This window comes from Aquarana catesbeiana, linkage group LG03, assembly GCF_042186555.1.
Source record: "Aquarana catesbeiana isolate 2022-GZ linkage group LG03, ASM4218655v1, whole genome shotgun sequence".
Classification (NCBI taxonomy): domain Eukaryota; kingdom Metazoa; phylum Chordata; class Amphibia; order Anura; family Ranidae; genus Aquarana; species Aquarana catesbeiana.
This window is the reverse complement of record NC_133326.1, coordinates 237,343,746-237,368,841: the sequence shown is the minus strand read 5'-3', so window position 1 is coordinate 237,368,841 and position 25,096 is coordinate 237,343,746. Positions and strand designations below refer to the sequence as shown.

The following is a 25,096-nucleotide window of genomic DNA, read 5'->3' as shown; positions in this document are numbered from 1 at the left end:
TTATGTTCAAGGAACCCCTCAAGGGCGGTAAGGGCGTGCCCGACATCGCTACCTTACTGAGGGTGTGCTTTGCTTGTAACTGCATCCGCAGGACATTGGTTGACAGAACTGTGGACTCTGGCGGTAACTCCATGTCCCGTTTTTTCCTCCTGCCTCTTTGGAGGACCCTTGGATGGGACAAATGGGACAGCTCCATCCCCTACAACTGGGACACGCCTTGGTACTACTTGGACACCTTCAAGTTTATTAAGGAGCTGGGGCTACATGGAGTGAAGCCCGACTTGTGGAAGCCAAAAACTATCCACAAGTTGATCAGAGCATCGGACATTGTTGAGACTGTTCCAGGCCTCCCTTCAGCCACTTGTAAAGTGGTCTGGAGCAATGTTTCTTCAAAGAGACTCACCAACAGGCACAAAGATCTGGCATGGATGGCAATCCAGGGGGGGTTGCCACTCAGGACATTCATGCATGCCAGAAACCTGTGCAGATACAGGCACTGCCCCTTTTGCATCATCCAGGAGGAAACTGCTCTGCATGTTTTCTGGGAGTGTCCCTTTGCACAGGACCTGTTGAGGGCCTTGGAACCTGAACTCAAAGACTTTGTGCCACAGACTGCGATCACACACTTTGGTGTGTTGAACGGACTCTTCTGTGGAACTCATTCACAGGAGGACATTGACGGTGCCTGGCGGGTGCTGTGCTGCTTTAAGGACGCTTTATGGTGCGCCAGAAAGCGCCTCATCCACCAGCGGGAGAGGATGTCCATCGAGGACTGTCGCAGACTGGTTCACAGTCTGCTCAGAGACTATCACTTGATGGACTTCAAGGAGGAAGAGGAGGTCTGAAGATTTTCCCACCCACCCCTCTCCCCCCCGTGTATCCTTTGGCAGTTCAAATAAAGCTTCGGGCCTGTGAACTCTTTTCTCCCTCCCCTACCCCACCTTCTCCACCCCCCCTCAACACACCCGTTGCACATTTGAATGTTATGTTATTTAGATTGTATGACCTGACTTTTGTGACATATGTTTGAAGTAATGCTTTCAGGGTAATGCGGCGTCATGCATGATGTGATGTTTCGGGGTATTATTACTCTGCACAACACATTAGGCATCATACTGCAGGATGAATGTAATTTATTGGTATGCTTGGCGATGTATTGTATTTATGCGCTGCGTCGCAGTACAGATGTACCCTGTTTAAGTATTTGTTTTTTTGTATATTTTCTTGCAAAATAAAGTATACATTTTTCAATCAAAAATTTGTATGGGTTCCTTGTTCGGCTGATTGAAGTGTTCGGTAGCTGACTTTGTGTTTGGGTATGAAATGTCCTAAACGACTTTAACCCCTTTCATACTCGGGGTGTCGTTACAAAAGGTTTTACTTCCACAAAGGAAGATTCCAAAAAAAACCCTCTTCCTTGGGATTCCCTAGCTCCTCAAAATGCAGAGCACCTGTCTGCTTTACCCAGGCTTCAACTTCAAAGCATAAGTTCAGCTCTTCCCTTCGGCATAAGGCTTGGCTAACAAAACCACAAAGCTTTCTCAAAAGCCCTCTTCACAATGAAGCGACACCCTCACTCTGAAGGGGGAGGAGGGGGGGGTCTGTTACAGTATTCCTCTCTCTGGGTCCCAGAAGTCTCAAAGAGGTGGGTTCAAATGGTGATTTCAAAATAAATAGTAAAAGAAATAGAAAGAGTTCAAAACTCAGTTCCCTCTTTGCTTTCTTCTTTCAAATCAACCAAAGACTGCCAAGGACAATTGGAAGGCCCTGAACCACTTCTTGTACCTGGTAGTCGTTATGCCAGTATCTCCACAAGACAGGTTCAAAAACTTCTACTCAAACCTGTTCACACTACCAAAGTCCAACAGAGATATTCACTCCATTTTAGATCTAAAATGCCTCAACTGATTCCTCTAACCATCAGAATTTCACATAGAAGGTCAGTAATTGCCTCTCTGAGACAAGGGGAATGCCTGGCATCAGTGGACATCCAAGATGCCTATCTGCATGTTCCCATTTACCCACCTCATCAGCATTTTCTGCACTTCACAGTGGCAGAAAATCACTTCCAGTTTGTTGCACTGCCCTTTAGCTTATCCTTTGTTCCCAAAGTGTCCACAAATGTCTTAGCACCTGTGCTGACCCTGCTGAGTACCCAAGGCATTCATGTCACAGTCTAGATGACCTTCTTCTGCCTCATCTGCTGGTCTGTTGTCAGACAGGACAATTCAAATGCTCCAGGCTTTTGGCTGGTCAATTTAAAAAAAAATCTACACTCCAGCCTTCTCTTCGAGGGTCTGGTTCTTGAAGAGAAGATGTGTCTGGTTCTGGACACATCTCATGAAAGTCTTTCTTACAGAAAAGAAATTTCTTTCTCTAAGAGCTCATGCTTGGGAAATAAGATCCAAGAGAAATCCAACAGTGAGATTCTCCATGAGAGTTCTAGGTCTAATGGTCACCTCTTTTAAGGCAGTACCTTTTGCCCAATTCCATTCTATTCTTTCCAACAAAACATTTCTTGGGCATGGAAAAAGCAGGCTGTTTTCTTTGACTAAAGCTAGGTATACAAGCATAGTATTTTTCGTGCAGCCAGCAGAAAAAAACTAACATTCCTGCAATGTGGATGCAGAAATTGCCCCATTACCCCCCCGCTGGGACACCACTGATCGAAGCAGGTTTTCCAGCAGTCCCATTGGACAGAAGCCGTTTTAATGATTGACTTCTGTCGAACCGGGAAGGCTGCAAGTAGATGGCCAGTCCCTGCTGATCCGGCTGAATTTCGATCCATGTATACCCAGCTTTACACATGCTCCTATCCAGCCAAGCAAGATCTTCCTTATCTTGGTGGATCAGAGCACTCAGGTTGTCCCTGCAATACTGGACCCCTCTTCTGAAAGGACACCCAATCTGGGTGCAGTCAGACAATGCTATTACAGGGGCATATAACAACCATCATGAGGGCACAAAGGGCCTGTCTGCCTTGAAGGAAGCAAACCACATTCTCTCACGGAAAGAAACTCACTGTTCATTGATTTTGCAGTCCACATCACAGGAGTGGACAATTGGCAGGTGGATTATCTCAGACACAATCAATTGGACCAATGGGAATGGTCTCTTTACCCAGATGTGTTCAGTCTGACAAAATGGGTGATTCAGGATGTGGACATCCTAGCCTCCAAATTCAACAACATGCTACCTTTGTTGCCAGAAACAGGGACACTCTAGCCCTGGCCTCGAATGCCCAAACAATCACTGCTTTCAGTTAAGGCTAATTTATGCCTTTCCTCCGGTGTGAATTCTACCTCGCCTGCTACACAAAATAGAGCAAGAGAGAAAAGCAGAGATTCTAATTGCACCAAACTTTCACAAAATAACCCAGTACACAGGCATACTCAGGCTTATAAGACAACTCATGGCCCCTTTCCAACAGGTCAGATCTGCTATCTTAAATTCCTCTATTTCATCCTGATTCTAAATGTCTGGCTTTAAAAGCATGGCTGTTGAAACCCAGGTCTTAAAGGATAAAGGGATTTCTGAGTCTGTGATTCCTTCTTTGCTAAAAGTAAGAAAAGCTACTTTCATAAAGAATTGTTGTTGTACCTGGAAATCTTATTTTGCCTGGTGAGAACGCAGTCAATTCAGTCCGAGAGATTACTCTGTGCATAGCATTCTGGTCTTCTGCAAACAGGTCTTGACTAGAACTTAGCTCTAAGCACCTTTTAAGGGCAGGTATCTGCCTTATCCATTTTTTTAAAAAGCCCTCTGGTGGCACACTCCCTTGTAAAAACCTTTATTCAAGGTGTTTCATGCACAAGGCCCCCCTTGCAGCAGTCAAGACCTCCATGGGATCTTAATTTTGTTCTCTCTGCCTTGCAGAAGCCAGCCTTGAACCCATCAGAGATATTCCTCTGGAGGTTCTTGCTGGCAAAGTAGCCTTTTTAATAGGTATCTTGTCTGTCAGATGTTTCTGAACTGGCAGCCCTTTCCTGTAAAAAACCTTTCCTCATACTTCATTACTACAAGGTTGTTTTACGCCTAAGACCATTCTTTGTTCCAAAGGTGGTTACAGCATTCCACCTCAGTGAGGCTGTACTTAAACCCGTTCTCCTCCTCCTTTCTCCTGTTGGCCTTCCCTCTTGTATGACACTTCAGACGTTTTGAGTTATTTCCGGGCGACCGTCTTACGCCATTTCCGGGTTTTGGCGCTGCAAGGTGGACGTGCGGCTGCAGCCTGAGACCGTGGTCTCCCCAGGCTCAGGTATCAATTGGGGGTGTTTGTGACATGTGCAAGGAGGCCCACGGGACACTCCCTTCATTCAGCAAATCGCGTTGGGGGTCTTGTTTTTCGGTGCCATCTGGAGGGGGGGGTCTTAGTGGCCAGTGCAAGGCTGCCCGCAGGGGGCTCCACTCACCCAGCAAGCAGCTGTGGGGGTCCCGCTTTTTGGGCCATCCGGACCGACCGGGGGGTTAGTGGCCAGCGCTAGGCTGCCTGCAGGGGGGCTCCAGTCTTGGCAGTAGTCGGCAGTGGGAGGGCCCGCTCCTTGGGCCATTCAAAGGGAGGGTTTACTATCGCACACAGGCATGTTACCATGCAGTCCATGCCCAAGATCTGTTATTACTCACAATATTTCTACCCCACACGTACCCTGTACCCAGTGCTATTTTCATTGCTATAAAGTGGGGGATGTCTGGGACTGGGGGGTAATTTGCTCCACAGTTGGCATCAGGAGGGCCACTAGGCTACCGGTCTCTTCATAGTCTGTGTCTCCCTGTTTTATTGCTGACTGCTTTGTTGTTTTTCCTACAGTTGCCTTTTACATAGCTGTTCTATGTTGGCTATCCATGTCATATTTCTGTGATTTTTCTTTAGGTCCCTGTTGGGAGTGTGTGTACGTTCAGCCAAATCTGTTTCAGCTTCAGTGTGCTCAGTAAGTCATGCATTTAACTTTCACAGTCTAGTTGTCACAGGTTCCACTCACATGGGGGATCCACGGTATGCACATACTTCCATGGTAATGGTAGCATAGGGGTGTAACTGGGCAGGACATCAGGTGAGGTTGGTTTAGGGGGGCGGGGGTAGGTTGGTGATGAGGTGGATGTCTGTTAGAACCGCTGGGGTCTTGTAGTACACTGGGCTACCCAGGGGGGAGTTGGTGGCCACCACGTTAAGTGGGGTTGGCCAGTGGAGGGCATCTGCCAGGGGTTCCTAAGCATCTCACGGATCGGTGGCCAGGTCATTTGTTTCATCTTGTCTGGCCCTCCTCCGTTCAGAGGTCACTCACGGTGTTACATGTTTAAATCATGCGTTGTGTTGTCATGAGGATGTTTCATTTCCTACCCGATTCTCACACAGCCAAGCAGCATTTCCAAGTGTTATGCCCCGTACACACGGTCGGACTTTGTTCGGACATTCCGACAACGAAATCCTAGGATTTTTTCCGACGGATGTTGGCTCAAACTTTTCTTGCATACACACGGTCACCAAAGTTGTTGGAAAATCCGATCGTTCTATGTTTGTTTTTTTATCTTTTATCGACTGCCATACACATACAGGGGTTATGGTCCATTTAGGCCTTACGGGTTCATACCACTGCGGGGTCATCCATCACGTTTATGGGTGTCAACGGATTGAGATGTTTCGTTTCTAATTGACTTGTGCAGTGGCAAGTCTCCATATCTGTTTCGTACACATTCATGTCACAGTCATACATCATGTCTTTTCAACACTCGTTTCAGTTGCCTGATACATCTTCAGTTTTTTTCGTGGGTTTGGGTTATGTAAAATTGTCTGCTATGGTTCAGGGTACTTGGTCTCTGTTTCAGGGGTCTGACACGTTTTCAGTCCCGCTCATATACTGTTTTTCAGGGTGGGCATCGGTCACCAGGAGCAGGCCGCGTACGTTTTAGTGGGCAGAATTCACGGTCGAAGATAAGTCATGATTGCTTATGCTTTGTTAGCTTCATCGTGCTTTGCCTTCACGTTTCAGGTCACGTTTCACCACTGAAGTATTTACCTATCACGTTATAGGTAACAGCGGGTTAAGATGATCGTTTCTAATTGGCTTGTGCAGTGGCAAGTCTCCTCACCTGTTCCTCAGTCAGCTTACGTTAGGCCTTTTTATTCGTCATGATTGGTTATGCTACTAGTAATGTTGAACCTGACACGTTTTCATGCCTCTGTAGGCCTGAGTAAACGTTTTTAATTGGCCTGTTACACCGCAGGTAACTTGGCCTCCATATTTTGGTATGGCGTACGCTTTCTTGGGCGCACAAGGGCATGTTTCTTGAAGGAATGGGAGGCAGGTGGAGGGGTTAAAGAGGGTTGTTAAGGGCCAGTATAGATTCAGTTGGTATGTGATGTGTTCTTATGATGGTTTGTTTGGTTATTTAGGTCATGTCTCAAGCGGCGGACATTGAAGACTTTGCCTCCATCCCTCCTTCTCCGGCTAGGGGTTCGGAACATGACGGCATGCCCTCTCTGAGGTCCTGGACTGTCCCCAAACTGATGGCGGAGTTGCGTCTTAGGGGTATTTCATACCCAGTGTCAGCTCCCAAGGCGGAACTTTTAAGATTGCTGTTTCCCAGCGCTTCAGGTTCCAGTGCAGAGCCAGTCACTCTGCGCACTATTGCTACGTCTCTTATGCAGATTCACTCCACCCTGAGCTCCCTGGCAAACTCATTTCAGGAGTTACGGGCCAGGGTTGAGGTTTTGGAGAGCCATCCAAGTCCGGCCCCGGTGGATCTTGCGATTTCAGGGTTTTCAGCAGGTTCTGGAGCCCCCGTGGTTCCAAGCCCCATGCCATTGGCTTCTGGTACAGGCATTGGTGTTCCCTCTGTTACTCGAACTTTTTATTCCCGGGAATATTAGGAAAGACATTTTAGAAGGCAAAGATGTTAGTTTGGCATCTTTGTTGATTGCCGCCCATGATGTGGCTGATAATAAGTCTTATGCCTGTGGTGATGTTTCAGTGATCGTTAAGACCAGGGACCACAGACTTAACTGCAAGCTCTCTATCCCGGAGTTAGTCTTGGCTTTCAGCATGTTCAGGGATATTGTTTGCTTCGATAAGTCCCCATAAGAGGGAGGAGCTGGTTCATTATCTTTATACGGTAATAGAATTGGGACATACGTTTGGGAGCACGGCGTTTTACGATTATCATCGATTGTTTTCCGCTAAAGCCGATGCCATGTTAGCTCAACATCAGGTAGTCACAGTTTGGAGTAGGGTGGATACTGAGCTGTTTTGCTGACATTTTGCTGGGCTGAGGTCACCAGTTTGTGCAACACATGCCAGTCATCCTCGCATACCGCATACTGGTGCCCCAAAACTTCCTGTTCTGCCAGGCACGTCCAGGGCTTTCCCTAGATCCCTACCACTCAGGCTGCTGCTTTCGACAAGTTAGGTCGACCTATTCAGTATTTGGGGAAATCTCAGATTTGTAATAACTTTAATCATGGTGTGTGCAACTACAGTCTGTGCCGTCTTTTGCAGGTTTGCTACAGCTGTTTCAGGGCCCACCCAAAGTCAGCCTGTTCTCTTAGATAGGGTAAGAACAATTGTATAAGCCGTATCAACGTGGCATATTTACAGGCTTGTTTGACCTCTCACCCTTCTTCTAGTTTGTGTCAGTTTTTGATTGAGGGTTTCAAAAGGCGTTTCCACACGGGGTTCATTGCTTTGCCTTTAGGCACGTTTGAAAGTCCGGATCTAAGGTCATCAGCTGCAGACATGGAGGCAGTAGACTCGCTGCTCCAGTCTGCACTGGATAAAGTATTTTTCATTGGTCCTTTTTTTTACCACCTTTCCGGAATTGGAGGGTGAACCCTCTTGGGTTGGTTAAAGGTAAGTTTTCTAATAAACTGAGTTTAATTTATGATTTGTCTGCCCCTCATTTCTCTAAGATACCTAGCTTAAACTCCTTAATTCCGCCTGAAGAGTTTTCATAAAAATATGCATCTGTGGATCAGGCATTCAAACAAATCATCAGGATTGGATAGGAAGCTTGGCTGTCCAAGGCTAATATAGCGGATGCGTTTAAACTCCTTCCGATCATGCCATCACTCTGGCAGTGGCATGGGGTGAAATGGAGGGGACTGTATTATTTTGCCACCAAGCTCACCTTTGGTTCTAAAAGCAGCCCCTGGCTGTTTGATACTTTTGCGCAGGCGCTCAGTTGGATTCAAACTCATGTGGAAAACTGTCATTCGCTATTTGGATGATTTGCTCCTCATAGAGAGTTCTAGGCAAGCCCCTGAAGTCTCATGCCCCGTACACACGGTCGGACTTTGTTCGGACATTCCGACAACAAAATCCTAGGATTTTTTCCGACGGATGTTGGCTCAAACTTGTTTTGCGTACACATGGTCGCACAAAGTTGTCGGAATTTCCGATCGCCAACAACGCGGTGACGTCAACCACGTACGACGAGACTAGAAAAGGCCAGTTCAGAACCAAGCGCGGCACCCTTTGGGCTCCTTTTGCTAATCTCATGTTAGTAAAAGTTTGGTGAGAGACGATTCGCGCTTTTTCAGACTTGTGGCTTTCAGATCGTTTTCTGTGGTTCAGTTTGTGCTTGTGGGTTTGTATCTGCTCTTCATTGCGTGCAAGCAAGTTCCGCGTGACTTATATTTATTGTGTTCTTGTTCGTTACTGTTTTTCAGGTCGCTCTTCACAGGCCTTGCTGTTCTTCAGTGCGTTCTGTTACTTCGTTCTGAGCAGCCGACTGTTTTCTAGCCATGTTGCGTATACGTACTCCTCGTAGAGTTCGTGCTGTGTGGGGGCTTGGTGTTGGGGTCCTGACCTTGACACAAGTCCAGTCCATGAACAGGGTGGGGAGTTCATGGACCAAGAATTGGTTGCTTCAGCGTGACCAGTTCTCTCAGCCTGGTTTCACACATGTGCGGTGCGAATTGAAGCTCAGGTTTCACTGGGGAGATAACAATCTCCTGTTCAACGGATTCATTGCGTTTTTGCTCAGGATTAGAGAGCAGGGAGAGGGGGAGGGAGGGGGGGGGGGAGAGGGGGAGGTGTAGTGAGGAGAAAGAGAAAATCCTTGTTCAGAACGCAATGCATCTGCGAATCAGATGCGTTCCCATAGGAGATAATAGGCTTGTAGTTCGCACCGCAATGCCCAAAAAACGCACACGTTTTTTGTGCAATGCGCAGTGCGAATGCAACGCACATATGTGAACCAGATACATTCATATGAATGTATTTTAAAATGTCCTGCGAATTAGATGCGGTGTAAGCCGCATCTAATTCGCATAGGTGTGAACCCGGGCTCATATGCCTTTGCTCCGTGAGATCCGTGAGAATAACCCTGATGATTTCAGGAATTTTCTCAGGATTACGGACCCCGTATTTCACCGTCTGCTGGCTTTGCTGACCCCCTATATCAGCAGGCAGGATACCTGCATGAGGCAAGCCATCACTGCGGAGCAGAGGCTCGTCGCTACCCTGCGGTACTTGGCGACAGGGAGAAGTCTGCAGGACTTGAAGTTCTCGACAGGCATCTCCCCCCAGGCTCTGGGTATCATTATCCCGGAGACCTGTTCTGCCATCATACAGGTCCTGCAGAAGGAGTATATGAAGGTAAGATTTTTATCCTTTAATATCACATTTTATTGTATTGAATGTTTAATAATATATTGTATTTCTTTCCTCATTTCCTAATTACCATGATTGTAATATGCTGTGAATGTCCCCTTTGTCCTCATGCATGATGGATTTTTATGTAATTATTTTTTTAGTCCTTCATACAGATTGGCCTTCAATAACCTCCCCAGCATGCTCTCCTGCCCTATATTCACCTCATGTAGTCACTTAACAATGTATTTTGTCAGCTCCATAGTAGTGCTTTACCCCAAACACCCCCTAAAATGATTTTAAATGTGATTTGTGCTTTAAATTCAGGCAGAGTACCAGAGGCTTTTTTTTGTGGTGTCCCCAAATCATTTTTAGTAACCCTCCCTCCCCCCAACTGCTAAGTCAGCTGATTCCAATTCTCTATCTATCCTCAATCATCTATCTGCTGACTTTGCCAAACCCATACACACTATACCCATCTCTTTTGTGCTCAGATGTATGGATGAATTCCCCAAAGCATGTAGTGCAAGGGCCTGCCTGTATACTTTCAAATGGTACTGTTTAAAGTTTTTGTATCCTATTATTATCTTGACAGGTAATAGCAGATTGTCCAAATGTCCTCAAATGTGTACACTGTGTATTTATATCTTTGTATTATGACACTTCTTACCTGTCCAGTGGGCTGCCAATAGTGTAACTAAGGAGGGGCTGTTCCAAGTGATACCCTGTATTTAGGCATTCATCTCTCAATGAAGTGGAGAGGGTTACCTGTCCAAGATTCCCCCCCATAATGTTAGAAATGGCCCATGAGAGGGGGGGAGGGGGAATATGATAGGTGTACCTTATACTATGCTATCTGGAGGTTGGCCAAGAATGTTTGTGTCTAATCTGCTTGCCATGTTTATGTGCAAAAATACTAATTTTTTTTTGTTTTCCTCAACAGTTTCCTTCCACGCCACAGGAATGGCAGACTGTGGCCTCCCACTTTGCCCAGCGGTGGGACTTTCCTAACTGCGGAGGGGCAATTGATGGGAAACACGTCCACATCGTCCCACCACCCAACTCGGGGTTGTACTATTTCAACTATAAGGGGTTCAATAGTATTGTGATGTTGGTGGTGGTGTCGGCTAATTACGACTTCTTGTATGTGGACGTGGGGAAGAATGGCCGGATGTCCGATGGTGGAGTCATCGCCCAGATGGAGTTCTACAGGCGTCTCCAGAATGGCAGCTTGGACTTGCCACCTCCAGAGGACAATGTGGAAGGACTCCCATTCGTCTTCATTGCGGATGAAGCATTTGCGCTGGGGGACCATCTTATGCGGCCATTCCCGATGAGGACCCTCACCCCGGAACAGAGGGTTTTTAATTACCGGCTGGCCAGAGCCAGAAGAGTGGTGGAGAACACATTTGTTATCATGGCCAGCCAGTTCCGCCTATTTCTGACACCCATCCATATGGCGGAGTATAAACTTAATCATATAATCCTGGCGTGCTGTGTTCTACATAACTTTTTACGCCAACATTCTGCCAACTATGCTGGCTCAGTTGGGCCTGAGGCCCGGAATTCTACATGATACAACCCTGACAGCGCTTGAGTGCCCGTGATGTCCGGTTAAGATACCTTGAGTTCTTTGCGGGTAGGGGGGCCATCAATATGCCAGACAATTTGTGAAGCATTTATCAAATAAAAAAAAAAAAAGCTAATCTTTGGTGACATTTACTGCTTGTGTTTGTTTTAGCTGACCCTGACAGCAATGCGGGGAGTCCTGAAAATGGCGTGATTGTGTAACCTTTTATACAAAGCACTGTTGGGTGTTATTTACTAAAGGCGTAGACACTTTGTACTACAAGTGCACTTGAAAGTGCACTGAAACTGCATTGTAGTGCAAAGAGGATTTGCCCTTAGGAAATAACCCCCATTTTCACAGAAAACAGCAATTACATCACCACAAAAGTGTTGTAGCGTTCAGACAATAATCCATACATTCTTGTTTCATAAACTTTTTAATACCTGCACAATCACATGTGCATTTAGAAAAGGTTTTTAAAACAAACCAACATGTTTGTTGTATAACAATTTTTGGGGTGGCATTATCAAAAATAGAAATGTCCATTTACGATAAAACAGGCCTGTGTAAAACCAACAAGAAAGACAAAAATCTTGAACTTACAAAGTTCACATATGGTAAAACTTGAAGGCAATATCAAACATGAGTATTTTGGAACTGTGTTTGATATTGCGTGAAGTCACCCCTTGAAAAGCCAAATTTGGAAGATGCACACCAATTTACGAATGTCAACATGTGCTAGCTGCCATCACAGGGCATCAAGGGACGTGTTTTGGGGGAGCAACCCCTTCCTCACCGCTACTTTATTATTGAGGAAGGGGTTGCACCCCCAAAACGCATCCATTGATCTCCCGTGATGGCAGATAGCACATGTTGGCACACTGTGTGCATCCTCCAAATTTGGCTTTTCGAAACATCCTTAAACATTTTTAAGATTGTAGCACACAAAAAAACAAAGTAAATTCGCCCCAAAACATCAATGATGTTGTTATTTTTTTGAATAACATCATTGATTTTTTTCTTGAGGTTTTCCAATTCTAAATTACACCCCATGATCTCACCGATCAGGATCTGGGCACTTTCTGACGTGAAAGGATCTCGATCCACAACATCACGATCACCTAAAAAGAGAGAAACCAAACAAAAACAGGTATCAAAAATCTGCCGGCATCCATCTCTTACCTGAGTCTGTGGTCGCAAACACTCACCTGTTGTGGTGCCAATTTCCACCACATCTTCTTCCTCCTCCTGCTCAGCTTGGGTTGGGGGTATTTCCCCCTTCTTCCAGAGGTGGGGGGTCTGTGGTCTCCTCGGATGAGGGGTGTCCTCCGAGTCTTTTCTCCCCTATACAAAAAACAAAAATGGTATAATTAGCACACAGATATTTGATGGCAGAACTATAAATAGGAAACATTGCTTGGAAGTGGGGTACAATTGTCTATTTGGGCAGAGTTCCAAGATGTAGCATTTTTATTGTCCTTTGTCAAGCTTCAATACTTTACCTGTCTTGTACAAGCTTCACAGATGGAGACCCCCCTATAGTATACACTGGAGCACCTGTGTGGGCCCCCTAATAAAAAGGGTGTTCTTGTGTCCCACACTAGTGCTCCAGCGTCCAGATGTGAAAACAGCTGCTGAGTGTCCTCTCCTTACACAGAATTTAGTTTGAATTTCATTCTAGTAACAAACACATCTACACAACCAAATATTTTTCATACAAGTAGGCCCTAAAAAATGTAGGAAAATGCATATGGCCTAAACAATGGTGTTTTAGAGGCCGAAAGAAAAATGTTTGATACGAACGAATAATGGGCCCATGAACATTAAAGTTGCCATTTTAAACTGTACAACAATTAAGAAAAGCATATGGAGCAGCACGAACGTAATAAAGACAAAAAGAATAGGAACACAGCACAACTACTTACTTTTTTGCAGCACTCTCCGGATCTTTCGGTACTGCTCGGGCTCTCTTAATTTCGGTCCGACCACCGCTTCCTGAGCTGATCTTTCGATCGTCATACCCCCGAAATTCCGGTGCAGACTTTTGACCACTTTTGCCATGATCTTGGCCTTTCTGATATTGGGGTTGGGGTAAGGCCCATACTTTCCATCATAGTCGGCCTTCTTCAGGATGTCGACCATCTCCAACATCTCTCCAAAGGACATATTTGTGGCCTTAAATCTTCTCCTTCTGGATCGGGACGTGTCCGGATCCGGGCTTTCCTCCTCCTCCTCCTCGTTCCTGTAATTAGCACGCACCTGCTGTGTATCCGCCATGTGCTCTTCCCCCACTGCGCAGAACGAAAAGGGGCGGGGAACAGACTAGAAAGAACGTCAGGGGCGGGCAGAGTTACACGCATGTGCAGTGTGTATAAAGCGTACCACACGTGCGTATTACGTACGATCTGTGAGCGGAGGAAGGAGCATTGGAGGTGCCGATCGTAAGAACGAAGGTAAGAGACATACTTGTGCCTATACTGCTTCTACATTGAGGCCTATATTGTAATAAGATTAGGAGAGTTTGGCCTGACATTAGGGTTTGTCTTGTGTTGTGTCTTGCAGTGAAAATGGATATCTTTCAAGATACTGACTTCATGGCAATAATCATTGACATGTTCAGGGAGCTGCCTTGTCTGTGGGAGATCAACCACCCACATTATAGGAACCAAACAAAGAGGAAGGCAGCGCTGGATCAATTGTTGGAAATTGTGAAGCAGGTGATCCCCACGGCAGACATCACATATTTGAAGATCCTAATTGGTGGCCTGAGGAGCACATATGTAAGGGAGCGCCAGAAAGTCCAGTATTCACAGAGATCCGGAGCAGCAGATGACATCTATGTCCCCAGGATGTGGTACTATGACAGGCTGCATTTTCTGGCAGGTCAGACTGAACCCAGGTCATCACTCTCCAGCCTTCCTTCCACGCTTCCTTCCCCTCCAGCTGAGGCTTCTGACGCCCAACCTGGGCCTTCCAGACAGCAACATGTGGAGGAGCCCAGATTGAGCCAGGTATAGCATTCCTCTAAATATTTCTGCTTGTCCAGTCAATGATGTTAACTAGATGTTAGTTTGGAGTGCTAATTTATGATTGTGATTGATGATGCAAAAACTAAAACCATGTCCCTTTTTCATACACAGGGAAGTCTCAGCCAGGAGGTGGCCGGGCCGAGCAGGCTGCCTGATCTGCAGGTCCCTCCCCTACACCTGGAAAGAGAAAGTGGCAGGAGGAGGAGTGCCCTAGAGGAGACTGCCATAGGCCTCTTTTGGAAGGCTACAGAGGCCCTGGGAGCACCACACACCGTGGAGGATGACTTCGCTGCCATCATTGCCTGTAAAATGCAGAGGATGGAGGAGGGACAACAACTCATGTGTAAGTCCTTAATGTTGGAGGCTCTCAATAAGGGGTTGAGGGCCCAAATAACATCTGATACACACCTTTGTGACCTCACACATGGTCCTCCTCCTCCTCCTTCTCCTCCAGGTCCTACTAGTCCTCCTCCTCCTCCAAGTCCTACTCCTCCTCCTGCCACATCTCCAACAGCAGAGCCACAGCGTGGAAGGAAGCGTGGAAGGAAGACCAGAGAGTGATGACCCTGGATCCAGTCTGGTCTGGCAAAAGATGCAGCCTCTTGTGGTACCACAGCCTGGGGACACAGATGTCATCTGCTGCTTTCCGGATCTCTGGGACTTCTGGACCAGACTGCACTCCCTTACATGTGGACTCCTCAGGCCACCAATTTTGATGTTCAAGAATTGATGTCTGCCCTGGGGGTCAAAGGCTTCGCTAATTTCTGCTGTTTATCCAGCGTTGCCTCCCTCTTTGTTTGGTTCTGAGCCCTTAATAAAGGAATTTTGGTTTGAATTATACTTGCCTATGTGTGTTTTACTTCAAAAAGGACAGTTTGTTTGTGAGGATTCAGGTACATTTCAAATATACAATGTGAAATTAACAAGGGACACCAACACCAAACAATCTCCTTGAGCTTCAATAATAAAAGATATCAATGGTGTTGTGGTAACTTGACACACAAAACACACACAAAAATATTCTGGAGTAAAACTAAAAATAACATTAAACAAAGATCAGCCTTTGAAAAAATACAAACATAAAATCTAAAATAAAAATGGCTTTAAATACAAAAAAATAAAAAAAAAATTATTTATGTCAGATGTGACAAATAACAATATATTCAGGTAATCCCAATAAAAAAAAAAATGAAATAAGTTTGTGAGAAGTGTGTGTGAATATGAGCAGCAAAACTACTTAATTCTTCTCACATTATAAAGAAGAAGAGAGTGCGCTGTATTAAACCATTTTTAACATTGCAGCGTGACGAAAGTGCTGTATCCATTGCGAACGCTAATTTTACCAGACCGAGCTGTTCCGTGTCGGAATTTCTTCTGAGCATGCGTGGCACTTTGTGCGTCGGAACAGGCCACACACGGTCGGAATTGACGCGATCGGATTTTGTTGTCGGAAAATTTTATAGCCTGCTCTCAAACTTTGTGTGTCGGAAAATCCGATGGAAAATGTCCGATGGAGCCCACACACGGTCGGAATTTCCGACAACACTCTCCGATCGGACATTTTCCATCGGAAAATCCAACCGTGTGTACGGGGCATCAGGCTTTCAGGCATTTGGCTGACTAATGATATTATGTTTACTTCAAATAAATCTGTTTGCTGATTTATCCTACTGTCTTATTTTTTCCCCCTTTAGGCGTACTGAACACGTGACTATTGGCCCCAGGTCACTTCTTATGTTTTCCTTTATTACATTTCTTACATTTCTTACTCGATCTTTCATAAAGACTCCAAGTACAAATGAGAAGGCTGAATTTGTAGGAAGAATCGGGCTGTACTTAAACCAGCCCTCCTCCTCCTTTCTCCTGTCAGCCTTCCCTCTCGTATCCCACCCACCCGGTCCCCTTTTTTTCTTATCTTTTCCTTTTTACTTCATATTTGAGTATGCCCCCTTTAGGTGTACTGACCACATGACTATTGGCACACCCAAGGTCACTTCTTATGTTTTCCTTTATTACATTTCTTACTCGATCTTTCATAAAGACTCCAAGTACAAATATATATATATTAATATGGCTTTTTTTCAGTATTTAATGCCCCTTTAAGAACCTCCTACTGTACGTGAAATTTGACTGACCACACCCACTATTTGATGTGATTTGGAGGGTGTATGTGGATGGAGGGGTTTTGGGGGGTTGTGGTTGAGTTCCAGCACCTATTGTTTGAGAAAAAAAGCCATATATATATATATATATATATATATATATATATATATATATATATACACACACACACATACCCATTCTACTATGTGAGCATGCATGTTGTCCAGTAGGGATGAGCTTCGTGTTCGAGTCGAACCCATGTTCGACTCGAACATCGGCTGTTCGATCGTTCGCCGAATTGCGAACGTTATGGGCCGTTCGCGCTAAATTCGTGTGGCGCGTCACGGCCCATAATTCACTGCGGCATCGCAGTGCATTGCTGGCTGATGATTGGCCAAGCATGCACTATGACCCGCATGCTTGGCCAATCACAGCGCTGTCAGTAGAGAGAGCTGTAATTGGCCAAAGCCAGGGTGGCTTTGGCCAATTACGGCTCAGGGCATTTAGTACACACCCCACACTATATAAGGCCGCCTGCACGGCGGCCCTGTGTAGTGTGTGTTCCGGTGTGCGGTGTGCTGAGAGATAGAGAGAGAGAGAGACAGTGTCATTTGATTTGAGTTAGATAGATTAGGCAGAACAGTCAGTCAGTTAGCTGCACTTACAGTGTATTGTGTATATATATGCATCCCAGGTGTTGCATATATATATATACACTGTATTCAGTTTAGCTAGATCCGTTCCTGTTATCTTCTATCTAGACTATTTACATTTAATGCAGTGCGTCCTGCTCACAGTGTTCAGCTAGATCCGTTCCTGTTATCTTCTAGACTATTTACATTTAGTGCAGTGCGTCCTGCTCACAGTGTTCAGCTAGATCCGTTCCTGCTATTTACATTTAGTGCAGTGCGTCCTGCTCACAGTGTTCAGCTAGATCCGTTCCTGTTAAATTCCTACTGACCGGCAGGCTTGTCTGGTTACAGTATATAAAGCTACCTGAAGAAAATTACAGGTGTTCTATTTGATCCTATTAGTACCACGGTCAGGCAGCTAGACTATTTACATTTAGTACAGTGTGTCCTGCTCACAGTGTTCAGCTAGATCCGTTCCTGTTATCTTCCTACTGACAGGCAGGCTTGTCTGGTTACAGTATATAAAGCTACCTGAAGAAAATTACAGGTGTTCTATTTGATCCTATTAGTACCACGGTCAGGCAGCTAGACTATTTACATTTAGTACAGTGCGTCCTGCTCACAGTGTACAGCTAGATCCGTTCCTGTTATCTTCCTACTGACAGGCAGGCTTGTCTGGTTACAGTATATAAAGCTACCTGAAGAAAATTACAGGTGTTCTATTTGATCCTATTAGTACCACGGTCAGGCAGCTAGACTATTTACATTTAGTACAGTGCGTCCTGCTCACAGTGTTCAGCTAGATCCGTTCCTGTTATCTTCCTACTGACAGGCAGGCTTGTCTGGTTACAGTATATAAAGCTACCTGAAGAAAATTACAGGTGTTCTATTTGATCCTATTAGTACCACGGTCAGGCAGCTAGACTATTTACATTTAGTACAGTGCGTCCTGCTCACAGTGTTCAGCTAGATCCGTTCCTGTTATCTTCCTACTGACAGGCAGGCTTGTCTGGTTACAGTATATAAAGCTACTTGAAGAAAATTACAGGTGTTCTATCCCAGCTTAGTGCAGCTACAGGCCATTAGTATGTCTGGAAGGCCAAGAAGGAGAGGCAGACAGTCACAAGCCAATAAGAGAGGGCAAGCAGGCTCTGTGTCTAGTGCTGGTCGTGGAGACGGTGCATCCTCATCAGCACGTGGCCATGGGACACGCTTGGCCTTTTTTTCGGCAGCTGGCCATGTTGAGCCGCAACATGCGGAAGACTTGGTCGAGTGGATGACCAAGCCGTCCTCATCCTCCTCATCCTCTCTCACCCATGCCCAGGGTGCTTTGTCTGGCAAAGCAGCGGCCTCTTCCCTCAGCTCAATGTCATCAGTGACTCCTTCCCTAGCTCCACCATGTCCTCATGAGGATTCCCTCGAACTGTTTGACCACAGTGTTGGGTACATGCTCCAGGAGGATGCCCAGCGTTTGGAAGGCTCTGATGACGATACTGAGCTCGATGAAGGCAGTAACATGAGCGCGGACAGAGGGGGTGCCCAAGAAGGACAGCAATCTGGCAGTCATGCTCCCCCTGCTGCAGCATACTGCCAGGTTTGCTCCAGTGATGAGGAGGGAGGGGATGATGAGGTCACTGACTCAACGTGGGTGCCTGATAGGAGAGAGGAGGAGGAGGAGGAGGAGGAGGAGGAGGAGGAGGAGGAGGAGGCGGCAGCACATCACCAACGAGGCAGGATGCCCTCCAGGGGCCAGCCTAAGGGCAGCACATTGACTGCATCACACCCCAAAGCTCCACATGTGCAGGGCGCTGCAGTCTCTGCGCGTTATTCAAAAAGTTCTTTGGTGTGGGCCTTTTTTGAGACGAGTGCATCAGATCGCACCGCTGCTATTTGCAACATATGTCTCAAGCGTATCTCGCGTGGCCAAAATATCTCCCGCTTGGGTACCACATGCTTGACCAGACATATGTTGACCTGCCATGCAGTTCGTTGGCAAGCGTATCTAAAAGACCCACACCAAAGAACAAAGAGGATCTCTCCTTGCTCCTCATCAGCTGAGATTTCCAACCCCACTAGACCTTCAGTCCTCTCTGAGACCTGCAGTGAGAGGAATGAAGGTGTAGAATTAGGTGTGTCACAGCCAAGTACTTGTGGGCAATCTGCTTTTGGTACACCGACGTCAGATTGTACCAGGCAAATTTCCCTGCCCCAGCTGCTGCACCGCCGAAAGAAGTTTGCTCCCAGCCATCCACATGCCCAGCGGTTGAATGCTAGCTTGGCAAAATTGCTAGCACTTCAACTGCTGCCTTTTCAGTTGGTAGACTCTGCCCCCTTCCGTGAGTTTGTGGAATGTGCGGTTCCTCAGTGGCAGGTACCCAAACGCCACTTTTTCTCACGGAAGGCGATTCCGGCTCTCTACCGGCATGTGGAAGGCAATGTCCATGCCTCGCTGGACAGGGCGGTCAGCGGTAAGGTGCATATTACCGCTGACTCATGGTCCAGCAGGCATGGACAGGGACGTTACCTAAGTTTCACGGCGCATTGGGTGACTCTGCTGGCAGCTGGGAAGGATGCAGGACAAGGTGCAGTAGTGTTGGAGGTTGTTCCGCCACCACGCCTCCAAAATGCTGATTGTGACACACCTCTCTCCTCCACCCCCTCCTCTTCTTCTTCCTCCATGGCCTCTTCCTCGGAACCAGCGGTGCTCCGTAGGCGTTCAAGGGGCTACGCAAGTACGCAGGCCAAAAGATGCCATGCGGTGCTTGAGCTGGTGTGCTTGGGGGACAGGAGCCACACTGGGGCAGAGGTTCTGTCAGCTCTGCAGGGGCAGGTTCAGAGGTGGTTGACGCCACGCCAACTTAAGGCAGGAATGGTGGTTTGCGACAATGGCACCAACCTCCTCTCTGCCCTCCGACAGGGACAAATGACCCATGTGCCCTGTTTGGCTCACGTCCTTAACTTGGTGGTGCAGCGGTTCTTGGGCAGGTACCCGGGCTTACAGGATGTCCTGAGGCAGGCCAGGAAAGTCTGTGTGCATTTCCGCCGGTCATATAATGCCAGTGCTCGGCTGACGGACCTCCAAAAGGAGTTTAACCTGCCCAAGAACCGCCTAATCTGTGACATGCCCACCAGGTGGAACTCAACGTTGGCCATGCTGCAGCGGCTGCACACGCAGCAGAGGGCCATCAATGAGTACCTGTGCGACTATGGCACCAGGACAGGGTCAGGGGAGCTTGGTTTTTTTTCCCCACGCCAGTGGGCCATGATCAGGGATGCATGCACTGTCCTGTCACCATTCGAGGAGGCCACGAGGATGGTGAGCAGTGACAGTGCATGCATCAGTGACACTGTCCCCCTTGTCCACCTGTTGGAGCACACGCTGCGTGGAATAATGGACAGGGCACTTGAGGCAGAACAGAGGCAGGAAGAGGAGGACTTCCTTAGCTCTCAAGGCCCCCTTTATCCAGACAGTGTTCCTGCGTGCCCGCCGATCACACAGGAAGAGGACGAGGAGGAAGAGGAGGAGGAGGAAGATTGTGTCAGTATGGAGGTGGAGCCTGGCACTCAGCATCAGCAGCAGTCTTTAAGGGATCAGTCCCAAGAAACACATGGACTTGTACGTGGCTGGGAGGAGGTGGCTGCGGACCATGTCGTTCTTAGTGACCCAGAGGACTCCGGACCGAATGCCTCAGCAAACCTACGCTGCATGGCCTCCCTGATCCTGCAAAGCCTGCGTAAGGATCCTCGTATTCGTGGTATCAAGGAGAAGGACCAATACTGGCTGGCAACCCTCCTTGATCCACGTTACAAGGGTAAGGTTGCGGACCTTATCTTGCCATCGCAGAGGGAGCAGAGGATGAAACATCTTCGGGAGGCCTTGCAGAAAGGTCTGTGCAACGCGTTCCCAGAGACTGGGAGGTTACAAACTCCTGTTTCTGGACAACGTGTTGCTGAGGCTTCGGTCAGTCAAAGAAGGAGCGGTGGAGAAGGTGGCCGTCTGACCGATGCGTTCAGACAATTTTTTGGTCCGCAGCCCCAAGGTATGATCGGTTCCAGCAACCATCGCCAGCGTCTGTTTTACATGGTGCAGGAATACCTAGGGGCAAGATCAGACTTGGACACCTTTCCCACCGAAAATCCTCTGGGTTACTGGGTCTTGAGGATGGATCACTGGCCAGAGCTTGCACAGTATGCAATTGAGCTACTGGCCTGTCCTGCATCCAGCGTTCTTTCGGAACGCACATTCAGTGCTGCTGGAGGCGTGGTAACCGATCACAGGGTGCGTCTGTCCACCGACTCGGTCGATCGGCTGACCTTCATAAAAATGAATGAGTCTTGGATCACCACCAGCTACCAAGCACCTGATGCTGATGTAACCGAATAATTTTTTTTGAAATCTCAGATCCCTTCAAAGACTGCCTATGCTGATGCTGAGTGACTATCCCTGAGTAATTATCCTCTTCCTCCTCAATCATCACGCTGATAGCTTGTAAGAACATTTTTGGTTCTGGGCGCCACCACCAGTGCCTAAGGCACAATTTTTCAGCCCCTGTTTAACAGGGGCGTGTAATTACAATTTTTGATGTAATACTTTGCAGCAGGGCTCGTTCCTGCATTCCAACTAGAGTGTCTGTGAGGGGTTGCAGTGTTGTGGCACCAGCACCAGTGCCTAAGGCCCAATTTTTCTGCCCCTGTCTAACAGGGGCGTGTAATTACAATTTTTGAAGCAATAATTTGCAGCAGGGCTCGTTCCTGCGTTCCAACTAGAGTGTCTGTGAGGGGTTGCAGTGTTGTGGCACCAGCACCAGTGCCTAAGGCCTAATTTTTCAGCTCCTGTTCAACAGGGGCATGTAATTACAATTCTTGATCTAATATTTCACAGCAGGGCCCTGTGAGGGCTTACAGTGTTGTGGCCACAGCAACACCTAAGGCCCAAATTTCTGCTGAGTATATAGGGCAGGACCCTACTTTCAAACATCTAACTTACAAACGACTCCTACTTGCAAACGGAAGGAGACAACAGGAAGTGAGATGAAATCTACCCCTAGGAAGGGAAATTCTCTCCTGTAAGAGTTAATATGGGAAAACAAGTTCTCCTTTCCACTGATGCTTTCCAATCCTTGTTCCACAAAAAAACCCAAATTTTCAAAAAACATTTTTCATTGGGACAAAAAAGTGAGGTGAAATCTTCTGAAGAGGAGGAAAGACAGCAAAACAAATGTCACAGGGGTGATAACCCTTCCCTATGTTTTCCAAAAAGCTTAGAAAAGATTTTTTGGCTGGAGCTAAACACGTTAAAAATGTTCAAAATTACAAACAGATTCTACTTAACAACAAACCTACAGTCCCTGTCTTGTTTGCACCGCCTGTATACTGCTGTTCAGAGTATATAGGGCCTGGTGGCCCCACACCTTTCCTTATTTTAATTTGGGTGCGGGGTTCCCCTTAATATCCATACAAGACCCAAAGGGACTGGTAATGGACTGGGGGGTACCCATGCCGTTTGTCTCACTGATTTTCATCCATATTGCCATGACCCGACATGACATTAAACCCGCAAGCAGTTTTAAATGAGATTTTTTCCTTTAAAAATGACATTTGGTGCAGGGACTGTTCTAAACATGGGAAACACGCGTCACTTTACAGGCATACTATAGACACCCCCCAGGTACGATATTTAAAGGAATATTTCACTTTTTTTTTTTTACTTTAAGCATCATTAAAATCACTGCTCCCGAAAAAACGGCCGTTTTTAAAAGTTTTTTTTGCATTGATACATGTCCCCTGGGGTAGGACCCGGGTCCCCAAACCCTTTTTAGGACAATACCATGCAAATTAGCCTTTAAAATGAGCACTTTTGATTTCGAACGTTCGAGTCCCATAGACGTCAATGGGGTTCTAACGTTCGTGCGAACTTTCGGTCCGTTCGCGGGTTCTGGTGCGAACCGAACCGGGGGGTGTTCGGCTCATCCCTATTGTCCAGTCATTTGATTCTAATATACTTTACTGTAGTGCCTTATGTGTTCAGGAAATATATCAGATGCACAGATAAGTTCCAATGCAAAAGAAGCATTGACGTTAACCATATATAGCTGTGTACAACCATTCACTTGTATGGCAGATTATACGCAGCACCTGCAGCTCCGAGCACAGGAAAGCACCAGGAAATTTACGCTAGTCATATAAAATGCCTCTAAATTTCCATGTGTTTGATCCCTAAAAGTATTCACCCCTTAGAGCTTTCATGTTTTATTGTTAAACGTGGGCTTTATTTTGTATTTTTGATTTGGATTAACAGAAAGGACATTTTCGTGTCAATTCGAAAACAAATATCTAAAAATTGATTTAGATGAATTACAATTAAAAACTAAAAAGAAATAAGCAACTGCGTATATATATTTTTTGTGGAAATTGTATATAAATATGGGTTTGCTTTGGAGTTCTGGTCTGCTTCAAGTTATATCACTTTATACTGTATGTGTTTACTATGTCTATAAAACTGGACATACAGAATGCCTTTTAATACTTATTTTCTTTCACTTTCTTAGGCCATGGAAGGGAGACAAGCTTCCAATGAATGACGAAGCAAGAAAAAATAGTCAGCAGAAAAAAAAAACATTTGCTTCAATGAAATAGATCTTGTAAAAACTTCCATCTTATAATGTGGTCAGTGCTCCCCATAGTACCACTCTATCATTCCAGGCCATATACATGTCAATGGAAGTTCAGTTCTTTTAGATATTCCTCAGATGGCATATGTAGCCTACATATTAAGGAGGTATAAGTAATTATACAGAATTTGTTGGCACATGTGTATTAACATGTCAGATTTTGCAACTTTCAGTGCAGGGTCCAGTTTTCAACACCAAGGGCACAACTACAGCCATAGCAACCCAGGCAACTGCAATGGGGTCCCCAGGAGCAGAGAAGAGCCTGAAATAGCAATTTCCTGAAAAAGGACTGTAAAACAAACGTGCTCAGTGAATAACTGCTCTGATTGCTGGCTCAGGGGCAGAGCAGCACGACCTACATACACTATATTACCAAATGTATTGGGACACATGCCTTTGCACACACAGGAACTTTAATGACATCCCAGTCTTAGTCTATAGCAGGGATATGCAATTACCGGACCTCCAGCTGTTGCAACTACAAGTCCCATGAGGCATAGCAAGACTCTGACAGCCACAAGCATGACACCCAGAGGCAGAGGCATGATGGAACTTGTAGTTTTGCAACAGCTGGAGGTCCGCTAATTGCATATCCCTGGTCTATAGGGTTCAATATTGAGTTGGCCCACCCTTTGCAGCTATAAGAGCTTCTATGGGAATGTTTGACCATTCTTCCAGAAGCGCATTTGTGAGGTCAGGCACTGATGTTGGATGAGAAGGCCTGGCTCGCAGTCTCCACTCTAATTTATCCCAAAGGTGTTCTATCGGGTTGAGGTCAGGACTCTGTGCAGGCCAGTCAAGTTCCTCCACCCCAAACCAGCTCATCCATGTTTTTATGGAGCTTGCTTTGTGCACTGGTCCAAATCATTTGGTGGAGGGGGATTATGGTGTGGGGTTGTTTTTCAGGGGTTGGGCTTGGCCACTTACTTCCAGTGAAGGGAACTCTTAAGGCGTCAGCATACCAAGACATTTTGGACAATTTTCTGCTCCCAACTTTGTGGGAACAGTTTGAAGTTGGCCCTTCCTGTTCTAACATGACTGTTTGCCAGTGCTTCTGGAAGAATGGTCAAACATACCATTCCCATAGACACACTCCTAAACCTTGTGGACAACCTTCCCAGAAGAGTTGAAGCTGTTATAGCTGCAAAGGGTGGGCCAACTCAATTTTGAACCCTATGGACTAAGACTAGGATGCCATTAAATTTCATGTATGTGGAAAGGCAGGCCTCCCAGTATTTTTGGTAATATAGTGTATCTGCACAATGATCTGGCCAAGTGAGCTAGCTTGGTGCTGGCTGCCCATGTAGCAGAAGCTTTTCATCTTTAGTACACAGCACAGGAGCAACTCATGAGATGGAAGCTAAGGCTGGCCATACACAGAGTGAATTTCCACCCCTTGTTTGCAGGAAAGAAATTTTCTTGGTTTCCCCTTCAACACAGACAGCCTTTCCTGCTGGGTCATTGTCTTCTCCCGGCGGGGGAAGCCATCCCCGCTGGGACAAGA

The 25,096-nt window shown here is 46.4% G+C and overlaps 1 protein-coding gene across 1 annotated transcript in view; it reads left to right on the top strand.

The window, feature by feature from the left end:
- The window catches only part of LOC141134510 (uncharacterized), a 216,727-nt gene extending 192,678 nt beyond the window's left edge, over positions 1-24,049 (top strand). The window contains exon 10 of the mRNA XM_073624024.1: positions 23,470-24,049. Coding sequence (XP_073480125.1) covers positions 23,470-23,557 — 88 coding nt within the window. The 3' untranslated portion in view covers positions 23,558-24,049. The remainder of the gene's footprint in view (positions 1-23,469) is intronic.
- Positions 24,050-25,096: the final 1,047 nt, after the last annotated feature.